The sequence below is a fragment of the Nansenia antarctica genome, assembly GCF_963989245.1.
Source record: "Nansenia antarctica genome assembly, chromosome: 4".
Classification (NCBI taxonomy): Eukaryota; Metazoa; Chordata; class Actinopteri; order Argentiniformes; family Microstomatidae; genus Nansenia; species Nansenia antarctica.
Genome location: NC_137689.1, coordinates 12969412 through 12995096, shown reverse-complemented (window position 1 = coordinate 12995096; position 25685 = coordinate 12969412). Strand labels below are relative to the sequence as shown.

At 42.3% G+C, this 25685-nt stretch overlaps 2 protein-coding genes across 2 annotated transcripts; both read right to left on the bottom strand.

Annotated features, from left to right (window-relative positions):
• Positions 1-6941: 6941 nt before the first annotated feature.
• snai3 (snail family zinc finger 3) lies at positions 6942-9194 on the bottom strand (the record flags this gene model as incomplete). The annotated part of the gene is made up of 3 exons (XM_080529043.1): positions 6942-7123; positions 7374-7967; positions 9116-9194. 3 exons carry the CDS (start codon positions 9192-9194, stop codon positions 6942-6944), a joined length of 855 nt encoding a protein of 284 aa, XP_080385169.1.
• Positions 9195-11528: 2334 nt separating this feature from the next.
• Positions 11529-23541, bottom strand: cdh31 (cadherin 31). The gene is made up of 16 exons (XM_080528867.1): positions 23352-23541; positions 22601-22715; positions 18964-19217; positions 18527-18667; positions 18205-18360; positions 17979-18123; positions 16641-16813; positions 16251-16379; positions 15207-15392; positions 14655-14899; positions 14382-14524; positions 13859-14083; positions 13493-13711; positions 13189-13319; positions 12815-12958; positions 11529-12588 (listed from the first exon to the last, which is right to left on the bottom strand). Exons 1-16 carry the CDS (start codon positions 23400-23402, stop codon positions 12382-12384), a joined length of 2664 nt encoding a protein of 887 aa, XP_080384993.1. The 5' UTR covers positions 23403-23541; the 3' UTR covers positions 11529-12381.
• Positions 23542-25685: the final 2144 nt, after the last annotated feature.

The window sequence follows — 25685 nt, the reverse complement described above, 5'->3', positions numbered from 1 at the left end:
CCTGAGCGCAGATGAGATAGCACTCCAGTGCTGTGGTATTTCTACCAGTTACCACTGACACAAATTGCCAAATTGCGCAGATTGAAAATAGAGCTCATATTGTCAATGTGCTACTTAAAACAGAAAATATAGGCCTCTTTAGAAAAAACTTTTGACTATTTTTCTCATAAATATAAATTGGTAGAAACAAGGACAATGGTCATTATGATTTTGAAACCTCAGTCACAGTTGCAAATGCAAAATGTATGCAAATCTTGAAAATACTGTCGGTATTTTATAGATTGATTCCTTTCAGTTATAAGCCTACAGCGACTTGCACTTCGAGGTTAAAGGTCAAGGCATGGAAAGCGAATGTGGTGACCAAGCAGTAGGCCTAGTCCATCACGGTCAAAAACAGCCTCACATGGAAAATAGGGCAGGGGCGTTGGCTGATTTTGACGGGCCTCTAAATGTTACCCTGCTGCACCTGTTCGGGGGCCGTTGGGCTTCTTTTCCACAACAAGTGGACAGATATAACTAGCTTACCCCCAATCCCCCCCTCCTCCAGTCCGCAGCAGCATAGTGGCAGGGTTTTGGTAACAAGTGCAACACATAGCATTCATACGCAGTGAGTCAGGGAGCTACAGGAGTGCGATATTTATATACATCCCAACACTCAGGAAAATATTCCGCAAATCTGAGTTGGTGCAAGGCTGTGCGGAGGTCGTTCACAAAAATACCCCCCCCCCCCCCCCCTCAGCCCAGATAGCATCCGCTGGATAGTCCTATTAATAGCCACATTTTGTCTTGACAAGGGCTAAAAGTGGCAACTGAGATAGTATTACTGTGCTGCTACGCAATGGAGTAGTGGCGTGCTTTTTATAAACAGGTTATCCAGTATTTATAGGCCTAAAGGTTTATATTAATATCCATAGAGAAATGAACTGGGCTGCATGGTTATCCCTTGTAGTCAATCTGAGGTTGTAGATTATTTTTACATGTATGTACTCTTGCTTTGACAATGTTGCCATGACGACAGATGGGTGTAGTAGCTCTGGGTGCATGATGCATTCATAGGCCAACACAGTGGGACAATGTCAACTTTGACCCACTCGCTAATCACAAATCCAAGGGCTGCAGGGCAGTATCCCTCAATTAACTAAGTTATTTGAAATGTTTCTATTACAGTATGGTATGGTCGTCTAACCTAAAAACAATCTTCAATGATTCCGATTTTCCATTTGACTGATCTATAAGGCCTATGTATGACCCCATATTATGTCTTAAACCAGTTTGTATGATGATCCATGTATAATCACATTTGTTCAACATTAACCACACAACTTATGGGCTAATACCATAGTAATGTAAATATCTCCTTCTTCTATCTCTTCTCTTAGGGACTTTAAAACCACAATTAGAAGGGCCCCCCAAGTTTGGGAACTGATGCTATTGGGTCTATAGACAATGGCTGCGTCCAAACACTCATACTGCCTACTGTTTACTGAGAGTATACTCTTATATAGTTCATACTATTTAGAGACTACTGTTAGTGGTAGTTGAGCCTAGTAAAAAGGTATGCAGTAAGCTTCAAACACTTTATTCATACTGAGAAATCATCATCTGTAGCTCAACCATGCTGCTCACTGTAATTCATTGAATTCTTCTACAGCCTGGTTCTAGGTTTTTCTTAGATCCCAAAACGGTTCTTTGGCTATCTCTGTAGGTGAACCCTTTGATGAACCCTTTTTGGTGCCATATATAGCGTGTTTTGGTTCCATGGAACCCAAGGGTTCCACAAAGGGATCTCCTACAGGGACCCATTGACCTCTTGCGGTCAGATCATCCTGTGTGATACAGTGGCAGAGTCCAGCAGTGAAGTAGGAGAAATTCCCAGCAGCTGACAAACAGCAAAGGGACAGAGAACAGAGGGTTATAGGGGTGGGTCCCTGGCAGGCAAGACCTGGGATCAGACCCAGGGGATTGTTCTCCTAGAGGAAAAGAAGTGCAGCAGCTTTATGGAATGGGAGAAGGCTCAGAGACTTGCGCTGCGGGGAGCATTGGAAACTCTCTAGGTTCCACTCCTCTAAGCCAAGGAGGACTGAGGGCTGCCAGCTCGGGGGTGGGGGGTGAGCTCTGGGGGGGGAGTCCGCGTTTGGCTGGCCCCAATTCACACCGGCATCAGGAATAGCCCGGCTGCCTCTATTTACGTCCCGTCTGCTGCTGTATGGGTAGCGGGCCCATGCGTCCCCTGCCCTGGCTACAGGGTATTTATAGGGTGACAGGGGTCTTTTGTGGAGTCACAGGGGCTATAGTTAGGGAGCTGTGGCGTCAGCTGATGCACACGTCATGGAGAACGGCGACAGAGGTCAAGATCACGTATGGAGCATTTACATTACATTACATTTTTGGCATTTAGCAGACGCCTTTATTCAAAGTGACTTAAAACAAATACATTTGTCTAAGTAAGTGTATCGTCTATCCATCAGTCATCATAACAAAAATAAATCCATGCTAGGACCAGCCTGTTGACAGGTGTCTATCCTGAAGTTCATTCAACATCATAGTACATATGTAGAAATGTACATATGATGTGATGTCATACAGTGATGATTTGGAAGCAAGATAGAAGTAAGTCTTACAGCGCATCAAGGAATCGCACGGAATTGACTTTGGAATTGACTTGATTGATTTGAGAGTTTGCACTGGATGGAACTGCCGAACTGCCCATGAACGTACAATACTTTCAGGTTTGTGTGTATGCTCATTTAAATCAGGGCTGTCCTGTAACCATGATCATGTACCGTATACAAAATGGGAAGTGTGATATATGTACAGTTAGGTCTATATACATTTGGACAGAATTTTTACCTAAACATATTCAAGTTACAGTTATATATTATGGGCTTAAAGTGCAGACTCTCGGCTTTGATTTGAGGGTATTTACATCCAAATTGGAGGAAGGGTTTAGGAATTACAGCTCTTTAATATATAACCCCCTCTTTTTCAAGGGACCAAAAGTAATTGGACAATTGACTCAAAAGCTGTTTCATGGACAGTTATGGGCTATACCTTTGTTATATCAATTAAGCAGGTAAAAGGTCTGAGTTCTGATTCCAAGTGGCATTTGCATTTGGAAGATGCTGCTGTGAACACACACAACATGTGGTCAAAGGAGCTCTCAATGCAAGTGAAACAGGCTGCAAAAACGTTATCCATCAGAGAGATAGCGTGCACATTAGGAGTGGCCAAATCAACAGTTTGGTACATTCTGAGAAGAAAACAAAGCATTGTGAGCTCGGCACCACAAAAAGGCCTCGACGTCTAAGGAAGACAACAGTGGTGGATGATCGCAGGATCCTTTACATGGTAAGAAAAAAAAACTTCACAACATCCAGCCAAGTGAAGAACAGTCTCCAGGAGGTAGGCATATAATTATCTACCATAAAGAGATGACTTCACAAGAGCAAATACAGAGGGTTCACCACAAGGTGCAAACCATTTATAAGCCTCAAGAATAGAAAGGCCAGATTAGATTTAGCCAAAAAGCCAGCCCAGTCCTGGAATAGCATTCTTTGGACAGATGAAACTAAGATCAACCTGTACCAGATTGATGGGGAGAAGGCTTGGAACGGCTCATGATACAACATCATCTGTAAAACACAGTGGAGGCAGTGGGCATGCTTGGCTTCCAATGGCACTGGGTCACTAGTGTTTATTGATGATGTGACAGAAGATAGAAGCAGACATATGAATTCTGAACTGTTTAGGGATTGTCTGCTCAGATTCAGCCAAATTCAGCAAAGTTGATTGGACGGCGCTTCACAGTACAGATACAGTACAATTTCTCCAAATACATTTGAACCCCTGAAAATAGGGGACTGCGGTTGCAATTCCTAAACGTTTCATACAATATTTTTGTTCAACCCCTTGAATTAAAGCTGAAAGTCTGCACTTCAATTGCATCTCGGTTGTTTCATTTAAAAATCCGTTGTGGTGGCGTACAGAGACAAAATTATGGAAATTGTGTCACTGTCCAAATATGTCTGGATCTAACTGTAGGTGCACTGGCCAGGGTGTCCTGCTGCTACGGAATGCCTCTGGTGTAAATGTGGTGTGTCAGTGAGGTGAAGTATGGGACGGGACGGCTCCAGACGGATATGCTGAGGAATGCGTCTGGCCATGTGTCCGCCATGTCAGTCTCCACTGAAATCCTCCTGCACCACCCTAGGGGAGCACTGCACTGGTCAAGTGGCCCTGACCGTACATTCAATAGCAGGTTGACAGCTAGCTAGCTAGCTAGCTGGCTATCTCTGCCATACTGTAAGCAGTACATACTGTAAGCAGTACAGTTCACATCAACATGTACTGTAGTTGACAAACATTTGATTGCCTGGCCGGTGTCTGCAGTACCCTGCACTCCAATCCCACCGCCCTCTCTCCCACTGCACCAATCTACAACAGACAGACAGCCAAGTGGCTCCAACCTGCACATGTTCAGAGTGCCTGGGGGCATGCTTGACATGTTTGGGATTCTGCTGGAGAAAACCAGCGTTTCTCCCGGGCCGTGAGCAGAGCTAGCAGCCCCAGTAGCCAGCCGTGCATTCGGGGACATCTCTCTCTCAGCTGCTCCACTTGTGCTGAGCAACTGGAAAGAGTCGACCCCCCCATCCCTCCCTGCTCCCGTTGAGCCCTGGCACGGCGCCACAGTGACATGCAGCTGGCCTCCCACCTGCCAATAAACAGATATATTTAATAAGAATTTTTCCATGCACCGTTACAAATGGGAAACATCAGGGTTTTATTTAGACCCGTAAAATTCTCCCCACCCCTCCCACCAGCTGCCCTCCAAAAAGACATTAATTAGTTGAGGAAAAAAAGGGCCTTGCGATATAGCTCCTTCCTCATCTGAGCTTCCAACCCACCAGAAGAGACCCCGGGAACAGGGGTGTCACAAGACTACTGGCAGAGTACCAGTAGAGTGCCCCAACTAACACAATATTGGTTTTCTGTTTATCTTTATCATTTAGCTCTCCAATTTCCTGTATGATACTGTATACACTGATGACCCCATGAAGCCAAGAGACGGTAATAGAGTGTGTGGGGAGTATAGGAGAGTGTGTGGGGCTCCTGACAAGAAAATACCAACATGTTGTCTTCACTTGTGTACTCCTGTGATGTTAGAAAACTGTATCTTTACAATTTGTCTTGGCCTGGGTGAGGGCTTGTGCTTTTTACTCAGTTCAAAGGATGTGTGTCTTCCCATGTCCAAGAAACATAATATGTCACACATATTTGTGAACTTTGAATCTTTAAACTTGCTTGAGAGGTTGATAGCCATTTAATGTAATCATTTGCAACAACATCAGTGCTCAACTTTTACGTAAAATATCGAATCAGTACGATTTATTTATTGAATTCAAATGTACCACTGAATTCAAATTCAAATGTATCAATATTCAGGCACAATGAACATCTATTGTACAAAAATATGCATTTATTATTCTTTATAACAAACAAAATTCATACAAATGTGTATACAGCTATACATATCCTTGCAAGGCAATCAAATAATTTGTGTACAACGTTGCTCTAAAAATTCAAGTATTTTTTGCAGCATCCAATAGCAATGACTTTTCCTTTTTTTCGTATTGTCAAACAACTACTTCATATATCAAATATATGACGTAAGAAGGAAGTAATTGGATACAGTGTCTATTGTGCTTATCTTTCAGAGACCTCCAAAATACATGCCATAGTGATTTCACAGTTCAGTGTCACAAGAGGTGGTCCCCCTCCAGTGTTTTTTTAATGAATAGCAGTCTGATATGAATCTAACCAGACCAGGACAAGGTACAGGGTAGTATGGAGAGGCTGGATGGAGGCAGGCTGAACAGGGGGAGAGGCTGGATAGAGCCAGGCTGGATAGAGCCAGGCTGAACAGGGGGAGAGGCTGGATAGAGCCAGGCTGAACAGGGGGAGAGGCTGGATAGAGGCAGGCTGGATAGAGACAGGCTGGATAGTGAGAGGCTGAACAGAGGGAGAGGCTGGATAGAGGCAGGCTGGATAGAGCCAGGCTGAACAGGGGGAGAGGCTGGATAGAGACAGGCTGGATAGAGACAGGCTGGATAGTGAGAGGCTGGATAGAGCCAGGCTGGATAGTGAGAGGCTGGATAGAGCCAGGCTGAACAGAAGGAGAGGCTGGATAGAGCCAGGCTGAACAGAGGGAGAGGCTGGATAGAGCCAGGCTGAACAGAGGGAGAGGCTGGATAGAGCCAGGCTGAACAGAGGGAGAGGCTGGATAGAGCCAGGCTGAACAGAGGGAGAGGCTGGATAGAGCCAGGCTGAACAGAGGGAGAGGCTGGATAGAGCCAGGCTGAACAGAGGGAGAGGCTGGATAGAGCCAGGCTGAACAGGGGGAGAGGCTGGAGATGCAGGCTGGATAGAGCCAGGCTGAACAGAGGGAGAGGCTGGATAGAGCCAGGCTGAACAGAGGGAGAGGCTGGAGATGCAGGCTGGATAGAGGCAGGCTGGATAGTGAGAGGCTGGATAGAGCCAGGCTGAACAGAGGGAGAGGCTGGAGATGCAGGCTGGATAGAGGCAGGCTGGATAGTGAGAGGCTGGATAGAGGCAGGCTGGATAGTGAGAGGCTGGATAGAGACAAGCTGGATAGTGAGAGGCTGGATAGAGGCAGGCTTGTTAGGGAGAGGCTGTATAGGGATGCTGGATAAGGGCATTTTACCAGGCCAGCCAGAAAAGGATGGGCTCCTCCTCAGAGCCTGGTTCCTCTCAAGGTTTCTTCCTTGCCATTTCTATACCTTCTCTTTGGGTGTTTAGACTAGTGTCAATGTTAAGCACTTTGGCAAAAGTTTTTGACGAAAAGCCCTAGAAAAGCCCTAGAAAAAATAAAGCTTGACTGACTGCTTGATGGCAGGCAGGACAGGGGGCGGGGCCGGCAGGAATCAGGACAGCGGGCAGCAGCCAGCCTCCTCATGCTTGGACAGCAGGGATATCCTGGAGAAGGTTTTGGAGCAGCTCCTGCACTGGTATTTCTTGATGTCTGAGTGGGTCTGCAGGTGCGCTCGCAGGTTGGAGCGGTCAGCAAACGCTCGGCTGCAGTGTGGGCAGGAGAAGGGTTTCTCACCTGCAAACAAGTTCACTCTTCATTAGTACATTAGAGGCAACTACGGTCTCAACTGAGAGGAACGCCTCTATTCTGTGCTGTTCTATGAGAATCTCCGAGCCCTGATAGTTCACTAAATATGCATTTTAAGGTTATTAAACAAAGTGTGTTTCAAGAAAGAAATCGGTGTGCCCAGCTACGCAGCATATGTGCAGGGTGTCTGCCTACCTGTATGGCGCAATTGCATGCCTGTCTCTATGTGACTGCGTACCTGTATGTGTGCGAATGTGCCCCTGGAGCAGCCACGGTCTGGAGAAGGCCTTCCCACAGAGCTTGCAGACGCAGGGCAGCGTGTGTGTGCGGATGTGCATCTTCAGGGCACCCAGGCTCACATACTCCTTGTCGCAGTACTTACAGCTGAAGTACTTGTGATACTGCCACTCGCAGTGCAGCTGCCTGTGCTTGGCCAGACCGGAGAAGGTGAAGTAGGCCTTGTGACAGTCAAAGCATTCAAAGCGCTCCTGGCTGAGACCAGGTCCGAGGCCCAGTAGGTTGTTGCCGCCTCTTCCCCCCAGGTGGTGGAAGTCCTGCGAGGGCAGGAAGGGCTGGTGTTGCGTGGCACCCAGAGGCTCAGAGTTGATTAGGGAATGGCGAGACACTGGCAGGGGGAAAGTGTTGTCCGGGACTGGGCTATCCAGGCCCAGGAGTATGTTGGCGTGCCTTGGAATCTGCCGGTCAATCGGAGAGAGGACGGAAGGTGACGAGGTGACGAGACTGGGTCCCGGCAACCAGCCATCAGGGGGCTGAAGAGGGAAGGGGATTGGACAGGGTAACTCTTCACGGTGGGTCAGGCTTGTGTCGATCTCTGCAATGACAGGTTCAATGCAATGATTTACACCACCATATTATGTTGAAACTGTCATAAGTACCACTCAAGGCCTCATTGATGTCTCAAACAGTATTCCCTTGTTTCTTTAGCTGTGTTCTTGTTTTGTCAAGCACATGTGGATATGTGCGTGAATACTATTTTTTTTATTAATATCCTCACTCACGGGTATTCATCACAGACTGGGGTTAAATAGGGATAAAGCAAAGGACTTAACATCAGATAGATGTCAAATATTCAGCAGGCCTATTGACCATGACATTACCATTAGTAGTGGATGGGGTAACCCCATAATGTATAAGTGCTCCGCTTTAAGCAATTAGAAAAGCAATAGTGAATCCTATTGATTAGTATCATTAAACATTTACAGTAATCTACATAATGTAGATTATTGTAGCATATTGATTTGCATTAACACCAATCACAATAGTCTTCTCAGCCTAAATCTGGGCCTATCTTATCCGAGTTCCAATGCACTCAATTCTTTTTATTCCTTAAAAAAACGAATCTGATTTTAGTCACATACATTTTCTTTTTTCACCTTTATAATGGTAATCTTGACAGTTCATCAATACAGGAGGGGTGGGAGGCTGGCTAAAGGGTTGAATTGGAACAAAAACACAGATTGAAGGCGGATTTCGGGGTAAAAGGGACCTCGGAGGGCACTACATTAGCCTCTTGAACGCGCTTAATAGGGCCCTTCACATCCCAGAAGGAGGGACGAACAATAAATTCCTCTTTTGTGCGAGAGATTTTGCACCTGCTAAACTCGAACCGCGTTTGGTGTGTGCATAGCCAGGTATCATTTCACTTCATAATTATTTTATTTATTGCAACCAAGACAGCAAATATTGTATGGTTTGCTACAGTTTTTTTTAGACATAATCACATAGGGAAATACTTTTAGTTGACTGCAATAGGCTACTGGAGGAAAAAATATAAAAAATACTCACTTCACTGGAATTCTACACTGCCAAGATAGTATGAACTTGAAAAACTTTTAAACACGATTATTACAAATAGTTGTACTTGAAACAGCAATCGTGTAGGTTATGGAACCACATGAACGAATGTCAATATGTATTAATTATGAATAAGGTGAGTTAAAAAATAAATAAAGTACCAACCTTCTGCTTTAGAATCCAGTATACCATAGTTTGGCTTCTTGTTACTGAGATGTTTCTTAACCAAAAAGGACCGTGGCATCTTATAGATCTATAAATGATTGATGAGTCCGCAAATCAGAATTGTTGCGACGCAATATTGTCGCATTGAGTTGCTCGTTGAGTATGATGACCTATTGAATAAATAGCTGTTACTTGGAGGCTCCTGTCTTATCTAACCCTAACCCTTATGTCTTATGGCTGGCAATCTGCTGTGGACTGGAGAGAGTCAGGTGCAGGGGGTCTCTGAGAATTAGCATACACACCCTGTTGGACCAATTAGAATGAAAGGACAAGTGCAGGGGGCGGGACCTGAGCGTCGATCAGCATACCCCAACAAAACAGGTGCATTGTGATATACTAGATAGACAGTAGCCTACAAGCACAGTAGCTTTTACCTCTTGTCAAATCGTGACGTTAGAATTATAAGGTTCTATCTCCGTTTTTGTCAAAATTGAGTTTTTTTACATAATCTGATTCATTAGGTGTTTATTAATGCCTGTGTGGTGGTATTTTTAAAATGTTGACATTTTTGAGTTAGTAATTCATAAAATACAAAGGTTCCATCTCACAAAACTTTGACGCTCAATATCTCTGAACTGCCCTAAACGGAGATAGAACCTTATAATTCTAAGCTCACGATATGGTGCCTATTTCTTTTACACAAAGTAAGTTGTGTTTTGCCTGCCTGAAATGCAACTTATACAGCAATTCATTATTTTGAAAGTCAAAACAATTATATATATTTTTAGTGTTTTTGTATGTAACAACAAATATTTCATGACTTTAATGAAGATGAGTTATGGCGTTCAAAACATTTTAGTTGAAATAATGAATTGTATTAAAAAGACAGACTTGATTGTTCCAGGGAGGTTTCCACGACCATTATCCTCCGTCTCAATGTACATTATTAGCCCGTTTCTTCAGCACAGAGGAGCTCGAAATGATCTGTAAACGTGTCTAGGACAGTTTCTCATCATTTCAACATTTTATCAAAAACAATAATTATTTTCAGACAGTGTTGCAACTAAATGTTGTGTGTTGATAATAATAATAATAATAAATATATTGATGATAGAATATGATGGGATACATATATTTGATTTGTGTCTTGATTTCGGGAGGGACACAATCGGAAGAGGGGGGGTCAGAAGCTAACTCAACACTGTCATTTTGAACTTCAATAAAAGGTCCTGTGCAACTTTCAAAGTGGAAAGTATATAGTGTTGTGTCTATATGTGTTTCCCTTTTCAAATGAACACACAACCAAACATCGAAAATGACTTTTATTGTATTATTTTATTGCACCCAGCACAGCTTTTCAGATGGAGGGCGTCATATAGTATACATCGACTTGGTCAGAAACGCATGTTGAGAGCAGATACTACCCTCCATATTGACGTCCGCGCTACTTTTCATTACGCCATGTGCACATATAATAGATAGATTTGATGATCATCTTCCCCCTGCTAGCATGGTGCATGAGTGGGAGTGGGAGCTGGATGGTTGGGGTGCACTGCATCTCCTCATTCAAACAATTGACTGGTTGCATCTGACATTGTTGTTAGGCTGACCAGTGCTGCTGTGGTGTTGAAAGTTAGTTTATATCATAAAGTAGTTTTTAAACTGACTTCGGCCTAGTGCAGCAGCGCATTTTAACGCAAACGTTTCTGCATGTGCGGAATCCGGACAGCAACGCACACTCTAGCTACAATGGTGCGCAGCGCACCCCGTCCCAATGCAACTAGGACTATGCACCCAGTCCCAATGCAACTATCGACTATGCACCCCGTCCCAATGCAACTATGGACTATGCAACACTGTGCAGTGTGAACAAATCCACCTTGTAGGGACCCGCGGCACCAGTTGTCAGCTCTAATGTCTTATTGGTTGACAAAACCAACTCTTGCAAATCCCCATGCGTTTTCCCACCCGCCGCCCTACTCCTATTGAATAGCTAGAGAACTTTATACTGCATTTGAATGCTTTTGTAACAGCAGTGAAAATGATATTAAACCCTCTACTAGTGGACAGTATAACAAAGAATAAAGAGTATGCATTCAGAACCAAACTATACTATCTAATCTGTAAAAAATAAAATTGCACAGGTTCTAAAACTGGCTGCTCAAGACCAATTGACAATCCACTGTGATCTTGGGGTGGGCCCCAATAGTTGCTTCTCCTCACATCCTCTTTCTTCACCTCGTATAAGATATTAACATATTCTTAGAGGCAGGGAAATGCTCCTAAATGGTGAGGGTCTTGATGCCTTTCACATTCAATCACGCCATCTAGTGGCTGAGCAGCGACCTTTAATTATTCACCTCAAATAACAAGGACCATCCAATAATCATCAAAATTGACAAATAACCAATTTCAAGTCATTTATTTAATGAAACTATTTGCTATGTACCAAATGGAAATTCATTATAGGCTATATAAAAAACTCAATGAACAGAAGTGTGCTTCTTCAAAAGCAAGACAAAATGCATGTTTAACGGTTTTTAAATGTTATTAAAACAAGAGGTAAAAAAAGACCCAAAACTTACAGGTGCTTATCAAACATTAAAAAGCATTTATTGAACTAATGATAAACTTGACAGAAATCCTTTGGCTGATTTGGCTTTCAGTAAAAATGTCATGCTAACACGTCTTTATACAAAAAAAGATCTTTATGATACGGATCAAACAAAGAAAAGAAATACAAACCAAAAATACAGTAGGGATAACTCAATCAGAAATAGGAGTTGTTGAGTCCATTAGAAAGCACAGCTTGCTGAACAGTGTGAAATCCATCCTGGTGCATAACCAGTGTGCTTCCCTCCCCATGCCAAACTGAAGACCAAGCATTGGACATTTTCAAAAACCAAAGTGTCCCATGTTTGCAAAATCACATTTTTCCAAGCTATAGACCTCCTCCTCAAACGCATAAGAGGAAATCAAGTCTTCAGTCTAAATACCAAGTGTGAACAACCAGATGCAAGCGGAGCAAAAGGTTAAGAGACTGACTCCCAATCCCAAATCACCCCCCAGCCTATACCCCGTGCCTGTATGGAGATCTGAGAGGAATCGCTAAGTGTCAGTAATATGGTAATAGCTCAACCACGATGACCCTTCTTTCACAGCTAATGGTCCTTTACGGTTCTGATCCTTTTAATAGTAATACACCATCAAATCTCTCAGATCAAGTGCATAGGGGGGTAGGGGATGAGGGTTGATTTTGGGACTGATTAGTCCTCTCCCCCGCCGTACATGTCTGCCAGTTTCTTGAAGCGCGGGCCCCACTCATTGAAGCAGTCGTAATCCTGGTCGCCTCCTGAGCTGGAAGAGTTGAGGGAGCTGAGGGACCCGGCCTCCGAGCCACCGCCTTCATAGTCAAACACCAGGAGGGAGTCATAGGGCGGAGCCGTGGGGTCGTTGTCAGCCGCCTTCAGATTCTAGTCAGCAAAAAAACAAGTTTGGATATTAGCACCCTGTTTTTCTATATTACCCTTCGTTTATACAGGCAAGTTGCAATGAAATAGATTTCAGAATTCATTATTTAAAATAAGACATTTCAAACCTTGAAACCTTTACATTAGCTATAAGTTGTCACTTCAGTTTTCTCCATGAAAAATCAGCTCCATCACATATGAGTTTATATACAAGTTACTAAGTGCTTACATCATCAATGAAGTTGCCAATATCTGCAGGGTTGGCTGGTCGTGGCTTATACTGCGGCGCGGCGAAGAAGGTTGGAGCAACATCGTTACGGAAGACATCAGGGCGGTTGTCTAGGCCTCGGTGCAGAACGCTCAAATCGTAATCCTGAAGTAGCAGTCGAGAAATATTAGTACCATTTATCATATTGATCATACCCTCATATCAAACTAAAAACAGCTGTAACCCATAGCAAGTGTAGTTCTTTAGAATAGAATTGATGTCTGATTCTGTAACTACTTCCATTCATGCCATTTCAATGCCTTTACAATGAGGATATGATAAGGCATACACAATTGAACACAACTGCCATGAAGGTTTGGCTTGGTAGGCCTCACCTGGTCATCCTCTCCACCTCCCTCCTCATCGTAGTAGTAGATGTTGTCCCTGACGTCATCCTCCGGGAGCAGAGGCTCCTTCTTCTCACCACCTCTCCTCCTCAGGAACAAGAGCAGGAGAAGAACCAACACTGTGGAGCACAAACATCACAGTCTGAACAAACCAACACCTCAATAGCGTACAGGTTTGTCCATCGTAAATGGAAATGGTTGGAGGATCAGCCCAGAGTCACACCCAGAAATGTGTCCAAGTGCAATTGCCCATACACAGTTATCACTTGAAGAACTATACAAAACAACTTACGTAGGAGGAGTAAGATGGCTCCTAAAATTCCCAGAATCCCAGACAGGCCTACACCAGCAACAGCTTTATCCTGACATTTGACATCGGTTCCTTTGCATTCACACACAGAGGCCTGGATGGTGCTATCCTGTTCCAAGCCTTGGTTGTCAGAGACTCTCAGGACCACAGTGTAAATACCCTTGTCCAGCGGCGTGTTCAGCGTAAGGATAATGCCAGTCCCTGATGACACAGGAAACATTACAAGTCAATAGGAGGGCTGGGGAAACAAATGAAGACCGACTGGGTTCAAACCCGAAGTCGTCAGCATGTCACAAGACGGCGCTAACCTGCTGAGCTACTCATGTGAGGATTCAAAAACAAACATACGTGTGTCGTTCATTCTGGCAGTCCAGTTGCTCTTGGACGATCCCTGTAAGACCACGTTGTAGGGAGAGGCAAAGCCGGGCCCGTCTTTGTCTGTGACAGAGAGCAGCTGAGGAGAGGATTCCCTGTTGCAGACTGTGATCACCCTCTCGTCGATGGTCGGAGCGTTGTCATTCACATCCTCCAGCTGGATCACCAGGGTTCCGGTGCCTGTCGCTGGGATATCAGCTGCAAAGCCAAAGGAAAGCACTCAGGTCAGGATTACTGGAAGTTCCCCTCTATACTTGGATGGTCTGATGAGCTACGAACTACCCAAAAACGCAACGGATAATGCGTCATTCATCCAACAGTAGTCTTTATTTTTAAGTTCACTTAAAGTACTTAAGTTCACTTGTTCACTTATTACGTGCGTCACAGGTGAGGAGCCCACTTAGGTTAGGTTATTCCATATGGAATTCTAGTATTACTTTTCAAAAACGACTTCTTGCATGCAAATAAATAAGAGAACAGGGAATCATTTCACTACCATTGTCAATAGCCACGATGAGAGCTGTGTATTTGCCATCCATTACAAAGTGAGACTCTCTGTCCATGGGGCTCTTGACTTTGATTTGTCCGGTCTCTTTGTTGATATTAAGCCATCCAGCGAGGTCTTTCTGGACTTTGTACCTGAGGAGTAAACGCAAATTTAATGCCACAACATACCATTCTGGAATTTCCATGAAGGAAAAACATCCCCCTTTTCAAATATTAAAAGACATTTAAAATGTGTATTGAAAAAAAGAAAAAAGTATCTTACGTGAGTTTCTGCTTCATAGCAGTGTCTGGATCGGTGGCTGTGTAGAGAACCAGATCACTGTCTGGGGCCAGGTCCTCACGTTTGACGATCATCTTCTCCGCCGGGTTAAAAACGGGAGCTTCATTCACATCCAGCACGTTCACTGTGACCGTGGCTGTAGCGGTGGGCAGGCGGATGGAGAACGGCACTTCGTTCTCCACAGTCACCAGCAGAGTGTACTTGTTGTTCTTTTCAAAGTCAAGGGCCTGGGGAGGGAATAAGAGCAGCACATACTAAATGGTATCTTCCCTTGCAGTCCATTTCAAACTGTTTCACGCATACTAACATGACACGCTCAGAAGATGATAATGGGAAATGTTTTGTAACAGAGGGTACTACCGGAAATGTAAGAAAATGAAAATTATTCTGTCTGGTCCAGCCCAGTTAATAGAGCATAACAGTAGCAACACCGGGACCATTTACAAAAACATGTATGAACCAACTGTACTGCAAGTCACTCCTGAAGGAAAAACTCTCAAGGGCATACATTTATATCAGAACATGGCACCATACCTTGGCTGTGGTTAGGATTCCTTCCATCTTGCTGGGGCCTGTGCTCACACTGAACAGCCCATCAGGATCTCCTTCCACAATCTTGTAGGTGGTGGCCCAGGCAGGGGTTTGATCATCATCTCCATCTGTCACAGGCATCTTCACCACCACGGCACCAATTTTGTTCTCAGGCACAGACGCAGTGTACTATGAAGGAGAGGAGCATTGGCATGAGAAAAAAGGAGAGGATTTTGCCGACACCAAATTTAGCCAAGTCGTTAGACATCAAAACTTTCTGAATGTATGAGGCATTCATATCACTGAAAATGGCTGGTAATAACTATCGATATAAGAGGAATACGAAGTCATGGAATCATCACTATAGGATAATTTGTTACATCCTTTTTTAAGAAGTTAAGTTCCATCCACCAGCAGCAAGATGTTGATCGGGTAGTTAACTTGATCGAGTTAATCATCTTTTGTTTACTAAAACTCTATTCGCACGGATAAGCGAAGTCTGTATTTTACTCAAATTTACTGACATTATGATGTCAAGGCTCTGTGTAACATAGATATGCAACAAGATATCTATGTAACAAGCCATGCATGTCTCCCATCTCATCATCTTTCGAGATTTCACTCTGGATTTCAGCTTGCTTTCTGCGAATGGTCTCTGTGGCCCTGTGTAGTGAGATGAGCCTCCTGAATTTGCACCCAAAATGCTGTCAACTTTATTTAGAGAAAACAAAAAACATTGCAAACGACCCCACAGAAACAGAAACACATATTAACATAGGCAACAGTGGGAGCTATTCAGCCGTGGCTGACGGACGCTTCCAGAACTGAGCCGTGACGGGAGGAGTGCAGTTTGGGGATAAAGATTGAATGACAAGTGACTGAGCTCACGGCTCAGGTGATCATGGAATATTCCTGGCCCTGATAATAATGCATTACACCTGCTGGCTCCAGATAAAGTGTTACCAGTGTTTGGTAAGGTATTTGAACACAAGGCTGTGATGTTGGGTATATTGGCTTGTTTATTTCCCTCTTCTGGGGCTTACTTACAGAACTCTGATCAAACTGTGGTGCATTGTCATTGCTGTCTGTGACCGTAATGATGGTTGTGCCTTGGGTTACGAGGCCATCTCCCTCAGCGTCTGCTGCTTGGATCACCAATGTGTACTTTTTATTTTTCTGAAACAATAAAAAGAGGAAAGGTCAGACATCAAATGCATCAGAGACATCTGCACTGTCGAGAACTTTATTGATACTGTATAAGATTTTCGTAACAGACCATCACCAATAAATAATTGTTTAATTAGTAAGTGAACACTGTGCATGCATCCCTTCCACTTTTAAATGTTTTTTTCCACTTTGATTTATTTTCTTCTATGCATCCGTTACCAAAGACTTCGCTTCAGATAAGCAAAAGCCATTTTATTTAAGACAACTAACCTCTCTGTCCAAACCAGCAGCATTGACCCGTATCGTCCCCGTCACAGGGTTGATAACAAACATGTTGGCACTGGGTGTCGCAGGGTCTTGACTCATAATGATGTAACGGACATCTGCATTGGCTGTTCCAGGCTCATCTGCATCAGTCGCATGAACAGTCATGAACTCAGTACCTGAAAAAAAGAGGTTCCCAGGGAAAAATGTTAGGACGAAGATTTGACAAAGTTATGGTGACCCTTCCTTGGCCCAATCCCCGTTAACCCAACCACTTAGCCCTAACCCTCCATTTTGCGTGTTCACATGGAGGGTCTCCCGAATGTTGCTGGGATGGAGTGGTAGGGCGAAGTGGTATGGCTACATGGCCCTCCAACAGTGTTTTTTCAGGGGCACACTCCATACGGAGTGTTATGCTAAATCTCCCAGAATGCCTTATGAATCATCGGCAAGATAGTGGCAAACACACAAGCAGCAAAAGAAAACCACAAAATTATTTTATTCATTAATAAAGATTAAACATTTATAATAACCATCATATTATCTTAGTTTATGTTATTTCAATATATTAGACCTTTTCTTTATATCAAACATAACAAAAAAAATCTGTAGTATGCTGATATTAGCCAGCTAACCGTACAACATTTGTGCATGACATTTGACATGTCGCATTTCCCCCCTTTGGTGGCATATGACGGCTGAAATGTAACTAAGTCCAGCAGCAAAGTTGTTGCACTTGTTACTGCTCCTCTAATATCAGTGCAGACTGGCAGGGAAGGAGCAGGGTTGCTAGCCTACAGAGCATCACTATTCTGTCATGAACTGGCCTGGTAACGATTGTTATTTTTTATTTGATGATTTGATCGATTGATAGCATGAAACTTATAAGTTGTGAACGAATCGTGAGCGTCCATGCTTTTCTATGATACTACTGAAGACGTATCATGGTCTTGAAGGGCTGTCCCATTTAATAGGGGAAGATTTCAACCACTACCTCTTATAACTCTGTCCTGAGGGGCAAGCTGAAAAGCGAGTGGCACACGAAAACAAGGGGTAGGGGTAAAAATAAGAAATGGGATTGGGCCCTTGTCAACAGACACACTCATTCATTTCTACGTTCAATCTACTCAAAAAGTTATGATTAGTTTGAGTACTAGTTGTGGTTTATGGTCTTATATGGCAAGAAAAACAAACAAACAAACAATGGAGACTAAGTAATAGGTCATTATTGTGATAAGGATGGATGTAATTATCTCATAAATACATATAAACACACACCAACATAAGGGGTATTATTCTTACGACTACAGCATTGTAAATAGTTGAGTAAACGGGTTAACAAACCTACTGCCGCTGACTCCATGACTTCACCCAAAAATGGATCTTGGTCAAATGAAGGTTTGTTGTCATTCTGATCAATGACTTTCACAATGATATCCATGGGCTCTTCTGCTGTACCAGAGCCAACTGCAATCGCATGGGCTTGGATCTAAAAACAACATAACCATCAATGTAGCAAAAATCACATTTTCAGGCTACGTAGTAGTATCCTGAAGGCACGACTACATACCATGTACTTGTCTTGCTTCTCCCTGTCCAAGGGCTGGGTAACATAGAGCCAACCAGAGTTTTTGTCAACAGTAAATAGTCCAACGGGGGGTCGGTCTGCTCCGTTGCCAGTGATGCTGTACTGGATCTTTACTTCCTTATCATTATCCGACCGTATCTGGTTTTAAAACACACAAATGTCAATCACAGCGACGCTTCATGCATAGACTGTTATGAAGAAGTAGAGCTGTTTAATAATGAAAGTCAAGTTATCCAATCCAAGTGAATAACAATGACACAGAAAGAAAGGTAGTATAAAAGAAAGAAAAACTACACCACTTTACCTGCACCATCTCTTTGGGGAACGGCCCTCTGTCGTTCTCTGGGAAGTTGATGGGAGGAATGACCCATGCCCTCTTTCTTCTCCTCAACCCTCCTGAAGACTTTGGGAACACCAACACCGGCAGGGCTTCTGTTGGGGAAGGCTGTGGAAGAAAAAATAAACATCTCAAAGATCAAGTGAATGCAATTGAAGCATGCTGCTGTAACTTTTGAGATACCAAAATCGAAAATAGTTTTTATTAAAAAGCATTTTGTCATCAGTAGACAAACAAAGTGTTTAAAGCCTCCACATGCACACATTTTCTGGGTTTCTAAACATGTTAACAGAGAACTCCAAGATGCAATTCTTTCCAACTCCTCACTGGGAAAGTTGCAATTGCAACCACTAGAGAGCAGTACAGTCTAACAAACTTTGTAGGCATCACAGTAAGTATCATACCTGAGTCTGGGTGGCTGGATCCCCTTTACTGGGATGATTGTGATGGTGACTGTGTCTGGGATCATGCAGCACTCGGACCAGAGCCACATGCTTGGTGCCATTGCTGTCCCAAGTGTTGACAGAGAAATCCTTGTGGCCATGATGGAGATTGACCCCTCGATTCAACTTCAGCGTTCCGTCAGTGTCCACTTTGAAGCGGCTGTCGCCGGTGAAATAGACAAACCTTGTACGTCCGGTGCAGTCATCAAATACCACTGCGATGAAAAAACAAACACAAAAAAAAGGGATATGGGTCTGAGGTTTTGCTTTTGAGGAAACATTACTTTTGTATGGCCAAATCAGTCTTCATTCAAATAAATGATTTGCGCACAAAGCCTAAATGCAACAGTTGCCTCATTGTGGTTAAGAGATACGAAGCCTAACGTTTCAGAATTCTAAGAAAAAAAATATGTTTTACTTGGCCCAAGATTAACTCTTCATTCTATGCATGCATTATACTAGCTGTGTCTAACCATGTCAGAGCCCTTCTCCATTAGTGCTTCTGTGAGAACTGATGAACCACCACAGACTTTTTGAGTTAATGAATAATTAAGTTAATGAATAAATGGATTATTTGAAGAGTAACAAAGCAGCAAACAGCCTTTAAAAAGCTCTGGAACAAGGTGAAGAGGCCAGGCATTACACGTGCTATAAAAAACAGCCTGCAGAGGGCCAGTGTGAGAGGTTATGGAGAATGAGAAACAGTTTCTCATTATATTTGCATGTAATAATGTTATATAAATAGGCCTTAATAAATCAATATACATCAAACATGGCAAATTTGCCCAGGTCTAAACAGTTTAAGTACCATAGTTTGCAAGCTTGAGAATCCAAGCATGACTCGAATTCTATTGGTGTCTTACTTTTTTATTTATTCTTTTATGTTGTTCTTTTATATAACGGTTCTGTCTTTAGCCGTTCTGTACTCTGTCAGGAAGAATAGCAGCTGCACGTCAGCAGATAATGGGGAACCTGATTTAGAAATAAACATAGGCTAGCCTAATCTACCATACTAACTAAATAAACATAGGCTAGCCTAATTTACCATACACACTGCAGAGGATCAGCCCTGTGTAGATAGGACACACCTGAGGGGTCCAGCAGTCCTTAAGGACCAGGATTGACCAGCCCTGGGTTAAGACTTGCCAGGTGGGTAACAGAGTCTGGTGTCAGATTACACCTGACATCCTGGAGCATACCTTCACACAGGAAGTCTGAACCATTCAGGTGTGAGTCTCATTATGCCCCAATGATTATGTTTACAAAATAAGCCCACTCAGTTCAAAGTAAGGTTTAATTTCCTATCGATATCCGATGTTGCTTTGTATGCAATGGACTGCATTAAGACAACCCTAAATCAAATGTAGCCAACACTCAGTGCTCAGTTCTATCCGACTATAAACCCCTTTTGTCGATATTCTGTTCTTCACGCCAATTTCAGAAAATCATGTTATGACTTATAATGTGAACAAACATACAACCTAACTGCATATCATTGCCCAAAAATGACCAGAGACAGAGACCGGAGTGAGAAGTGAAACTAGAACAATTATAGAACAGAAGCATGGCCTTGGCACAACATGTGATGGAAAGTACCAAACTAACTCTCATAAGGGCAACAAGAGAGAACATGAGTAGGAGATATGATTTTACTCCATCTGGGAACAGGAAGAGTACGGTCTAGTAGGCTACTGTAATATTGAGTCATCGCGGGACATGCTCTTGTGCAATATCAAGCCTGCACAATAGGTTTATGGAAGCATTAATGAAGTGTGTTTGCCTTATTGATGTGCATTAAGGCCTACCATTGCCATGCTAGTTTTAAATATAACCCTTGTTTTATACCAAGAAGATGTGGGTAAACTAGTGTGTCGGTTAATGACCATTTTCACAGCACTTTTGAGGTGATAGTTCAAATACATCACCAGTCACCACCAAGTCAGAAATCAGGTCTATTGGTTGCTCAAGGGATGTGTTAATCTACGAGTCAGATCACAAGGCTTGCGCCTACACGCCCAGTGAAACTAACATAGAATCAGCATGTCTCATGGATGACATCACTACAAACATATTCAATAAGCATAAGCATATTATTCAATAAAACTATTCAACCACTACACATAGGGCTGGGTTCAAAAAATCGATTTCCCGATTCTGAATCGATCTTCATTAAAATGAGCGATTATCGATTCATAAATCCCGAGATCGAGTTTTTTTTTTTTTTTTTTTTTTGCAGCTTCAACCCGCAACGAGATCTCGTGGCCAGATCTCGCGCTACAATAATTTATCATATCTCACGCAACGTGAGGTCTCAACACTAAAATCTAAAAACATGGCGATGGCAGGGACACTCAAGTCACCACCAGGCTTAAAGTCAGATGTCTGGGTGCATTTTGGATTTAAAAAATGTGACGATAGAGATGAGCTGGACAAAAGCAAAGTCATATGTAAATAAAAAGTACATTCATGTAACTGCTTTGGAGTCAATTCATTGATATGTTTAACAATGCTACATGTTATAGGGTTCCTTGAACCATTTATAGCATTAGTTCAGAGAATCTCTTTCATATTCAAGCAAAAAAATTATATTGTAACTAGATCGAATCGGAATCGAATCGAATCGAATCGGGCTGTGAATCGAGCTGTGAATCGGAATCGAATCGTTTTGGGAAATCAGTGGCGATACCCAGCCCTAACTACACATACAAAATACTTTTTCATATCATTCATTCAAGATGTGATCCTGACACAAAATAAAACACTAGTAAGACACTATTATTAGATTGTGAGACTAACATTCTCACTAACTCAACCGAAGGACAGGTGAGAAGGCCATGATCCTCCAGTTGTAGAAACAAAATTATCTTCTCCAAACAAAGACTGAAGGAAAAGGGAGATGGACGGAGCCATGTTTGCCAAGTAGTGCCAAAGGCCTCCTTGCCAGCTGCACCTCAACAAAAACAGTTACTGAGCTTATCAAATGGAGTTACTTATTGGAGGTCAGGAGTCAATACTTGAACAATGAAACATTTCAGTGTTACACCAAACCTGTGTGTTTCACCCTGCGTTTTACCACTGGCCAGTTAACAATGAACACACCAATAAACTGCTGTCAGTAAGCAAGTTCCCTCACCAAAACAACAAATACCCTAAGCCTAATTAAAAGAAACATAGTTCCAACAGAAGTTAAACAAGGGCACACAATCATGGCAGGAGATTAAAGTATCTAAAACAAGGGCGTAAACTCTGTGTTGTGACTTAATCTGTACAAGGAGCACAGTTTGATCAGGGACTATGAAGGCTGTCTTGTGAGAAGAGAAGTCTTAAACACACAGGAAATCCCCCAACGTAGCAAAATGGAGAACAAAATCCCAAATGGTATCAGAGCATGATCAAATTGCAGGATGAAATTCAAGGCAGAAGATACAGATTAATTGATAGCCTGCACATAGTGGGCCTGCGTAAAAAAAATTAACGAAAAGAAGCCTACGGTAAGGATGGCACTCACTTCAAATATGTCTAGGAATCGTAATGCCTTAGCATAAGACGTGGTAATAATATGTCTAACAGAGAGAAGCAGATGACCATCAGCTCTTACCTTTCCCCAGCACTCTGCCCATGTGGAGGTGCTTTCTGTGCACTTTGAAAACCATCAACTCTGAGTCGAAACCTGGTCGGCATGTCGACTCCTCAGATGACCCTGGAACAAAAGCCTTATGGACAGAAAACAAAAGATATAAGTCAGATTTTAGTCGATCGAAAATGTTTCAATACAATAGTTAAAGAGTAATATTGGCAAATCATATCAATCATTATCATTCGTACACCTATTGATGCTGATTTTCCAGAAATGCCACGGCAACCTAGATGCTTGCTTTGTGTAACATTAAGTAATTACAAAGTCTAAACAAACAAAACGAACGTATGATACTGACACCGTCCGGTGTATTGATCTGGCAATTAAGGATATGTTTTCGACCAAAGAAAGTTTATATCGATAAAGTTACGTTTCTTAAAATAAATGTTAGCTCCATCTGCTCCACTTTGACTGTAGTTTTCATGCATCCCCCATGGGCGTAGAGACAAATCGTGAGCTTAGAATTATACGGTTCTATCTCCGTTTAGGGTAGTTCAGAGATATTGAGCGTCAAAGTTTTTACATTCAATTATGTTCTGTGAGGAACCATTGTATTTAATGAATTACTAACTCAAAAATGTCAACATTTTAAAAATGGAGATAGAACCTTATAATTCTAACGTCACGAAATTCAAAGGTCTAAAAGGCTCAATTAAATGGCGTTCATGTCATGGCGCTGTGTGCTGAAGTGAAAATCATATAAATCTCTTACCTGGAGACAGATTATGAACACGCCTAACTCCACAAACCAAAAGGCCCCCATCTGATACAAATCCTCCGAATGTTCGTTTAAGTAAAGCTTTTTAATTAAAAAAAATATATATATTCCTTTTGTCTCTGAATTCTTTGTCTTCCTTGTTGTAAAATGTACTTTCGACACTGCCTCGTTCAAATCAGCCAAATGGGCTCCAGCAGGTAGTTTCTGGTGTGACGTAGGCAGCCAGGTGACCGCGCCCATCCGCTGGCTCCAAGTATGGGCATAGGGGTCCTTATATGGGCATAGGGGTCCTCCTTCTACCCGCACCTATGAAACAGGTCAATTATCATACCAAGAAACCACCGGGTCAGAATACCAACTCAACTCAATACTTGATGTGAAAGAAAGCCACTTCGTGACGTTAGAATTATAAGGTTCTATCTCCGTCTAGGGTAGTTCAGAGATATTGAGCGTCAAGGTTTTTACATTCCATTATTTATGTTTTGTGAGATGGAACCTTTGAAATTTATGAATTACTAACTCAAAAATGTCAACATTTTTAAAAAATAACACCACACAGGCATTAATAAACACCTAATGGATCAGATTATGTAAAAAAAAAAACTCAATTTTGACAAAAATTGAGATAGAACCTTAATAATTCTAACGTCACGATCGACAGTGAGCCGCCGATGAGTAAGGCTTAGATAGCTCATGATTAAACAGCTGACAAATAATAAAATAATAAAAATAAAAAATAAAAACCGTGATGAAAAAATATGACAGTAAAACGCATTGACACTATGGAGGACACAATGCAACACTGAAATTGTAGGCAGCATTTTGACAGATGATTAGCTATAGGCCTACTGTCGAGAAGAAGTTAGAAAAAGAGAAAATCTTGTTGTTCTATGTTATAGGCTACATATTTACCATAGATCCGGTTTGTTTAAATCCAGCAGATATTCTTCAAAAACACATTTTCCTAAGCTTGTAGTGAAATGTAAGAGACCCTCCCTGTACTCCTCACACACCACTGCTCTCAAAGTAGCTATTCAGTTTGCTCCTGTAGGCTACTACTAACAGACTGCAGGATCCTAAAGCCTATCCAGTTGGAAAAGTCTGATCTGTTAACTGGACCTGAATTTATATAAACTAAATCTAAACTGTCAGATTTAAAACAAAAAACAAACAACAAAAAACAACAACAAAGTATATGTAGGGCTACTTGAAAAATATTAATAAAAAAGCCTATTTTTAAAATACAGTATCACACTGTTAATCATGGTCTCATAATTGATATAGCCTACCTCCTCTTCAACTACAAGACAAATATCCAGTCACCAGAAGAATCTATCATTTATGGTTACTGCCCTAATAATATTTATTCTTTTGCTTTATAGCCTAATATCAGTAATAGTGTGGACGATTGATAACATACATGGTTAAAGTCAGTGTTTTCAGTGGCCCTGGTTTGCGGTTAAGCTAAATATATTAATAATGTAGCAGGAAGAGAGAGAGGAAGAGAGAGAGAGAGAGAGAGAGAGAGAGAGAGAGAGAGAGAGAGAGAGAGAGAGAGAGAGAGAGAGAGAGAGAGAGAGAGAGAGAGAGACAGACAGACAGACAGACACACACACACACACACACACACACATGAAAACCTGCCTCAGATACCAACAACCTTGAGTGAAGCACTGTAGAGCTATTGTGTGCCAGAAGTGCCTCAAGGTTTACAAGACTGGTGAAGAAAGTTATGACATCAAACTCAAATGTTCCCCACTGTGAATGCAGTGAATATTGTGGATCATGAGATTCAAATGTGGTCAATTCATGACCCACATCCACAACAACACTTCACAGTCCTACTCTGCAACCCCCTCTCTGCATGTTAGTCCAGCCATACCTTTGGTATTAGTGTAGCATCTTTCATAGAGGGGAAAACTAAGTGTTTCCACAAACATCTAGAGTCAAAAAAGTGGAATCCAAATAAACGGTGTAAGTCTATAGTCTCTGTTAAAACAATTTTGGAACTGGCACATTAATTAGGCGAAGGAGACAAGTGGCCATTGGGAGAGAAAAAAAAAATCCTAATCTTTGGCAAGCACACAAATCACTGCTCTTTTAATATTTTCACTGCTCAGCTCTTCAATAACATTTAATGAGCTAGCCATAGCATAGCTACCAACTGGCTAAAAATGCTAGCTAGTGTTACTATTAAACCATGCTTGTTGTATTCAGTCACCTCACTCAAATAAACTAAACTAAACTAATCTGGAAGAAATTAGTCACATCTTCCATATTAGTCACTTAATGTAGCTATGGTCAGACTAGGGTAGGATAACCGGCTAA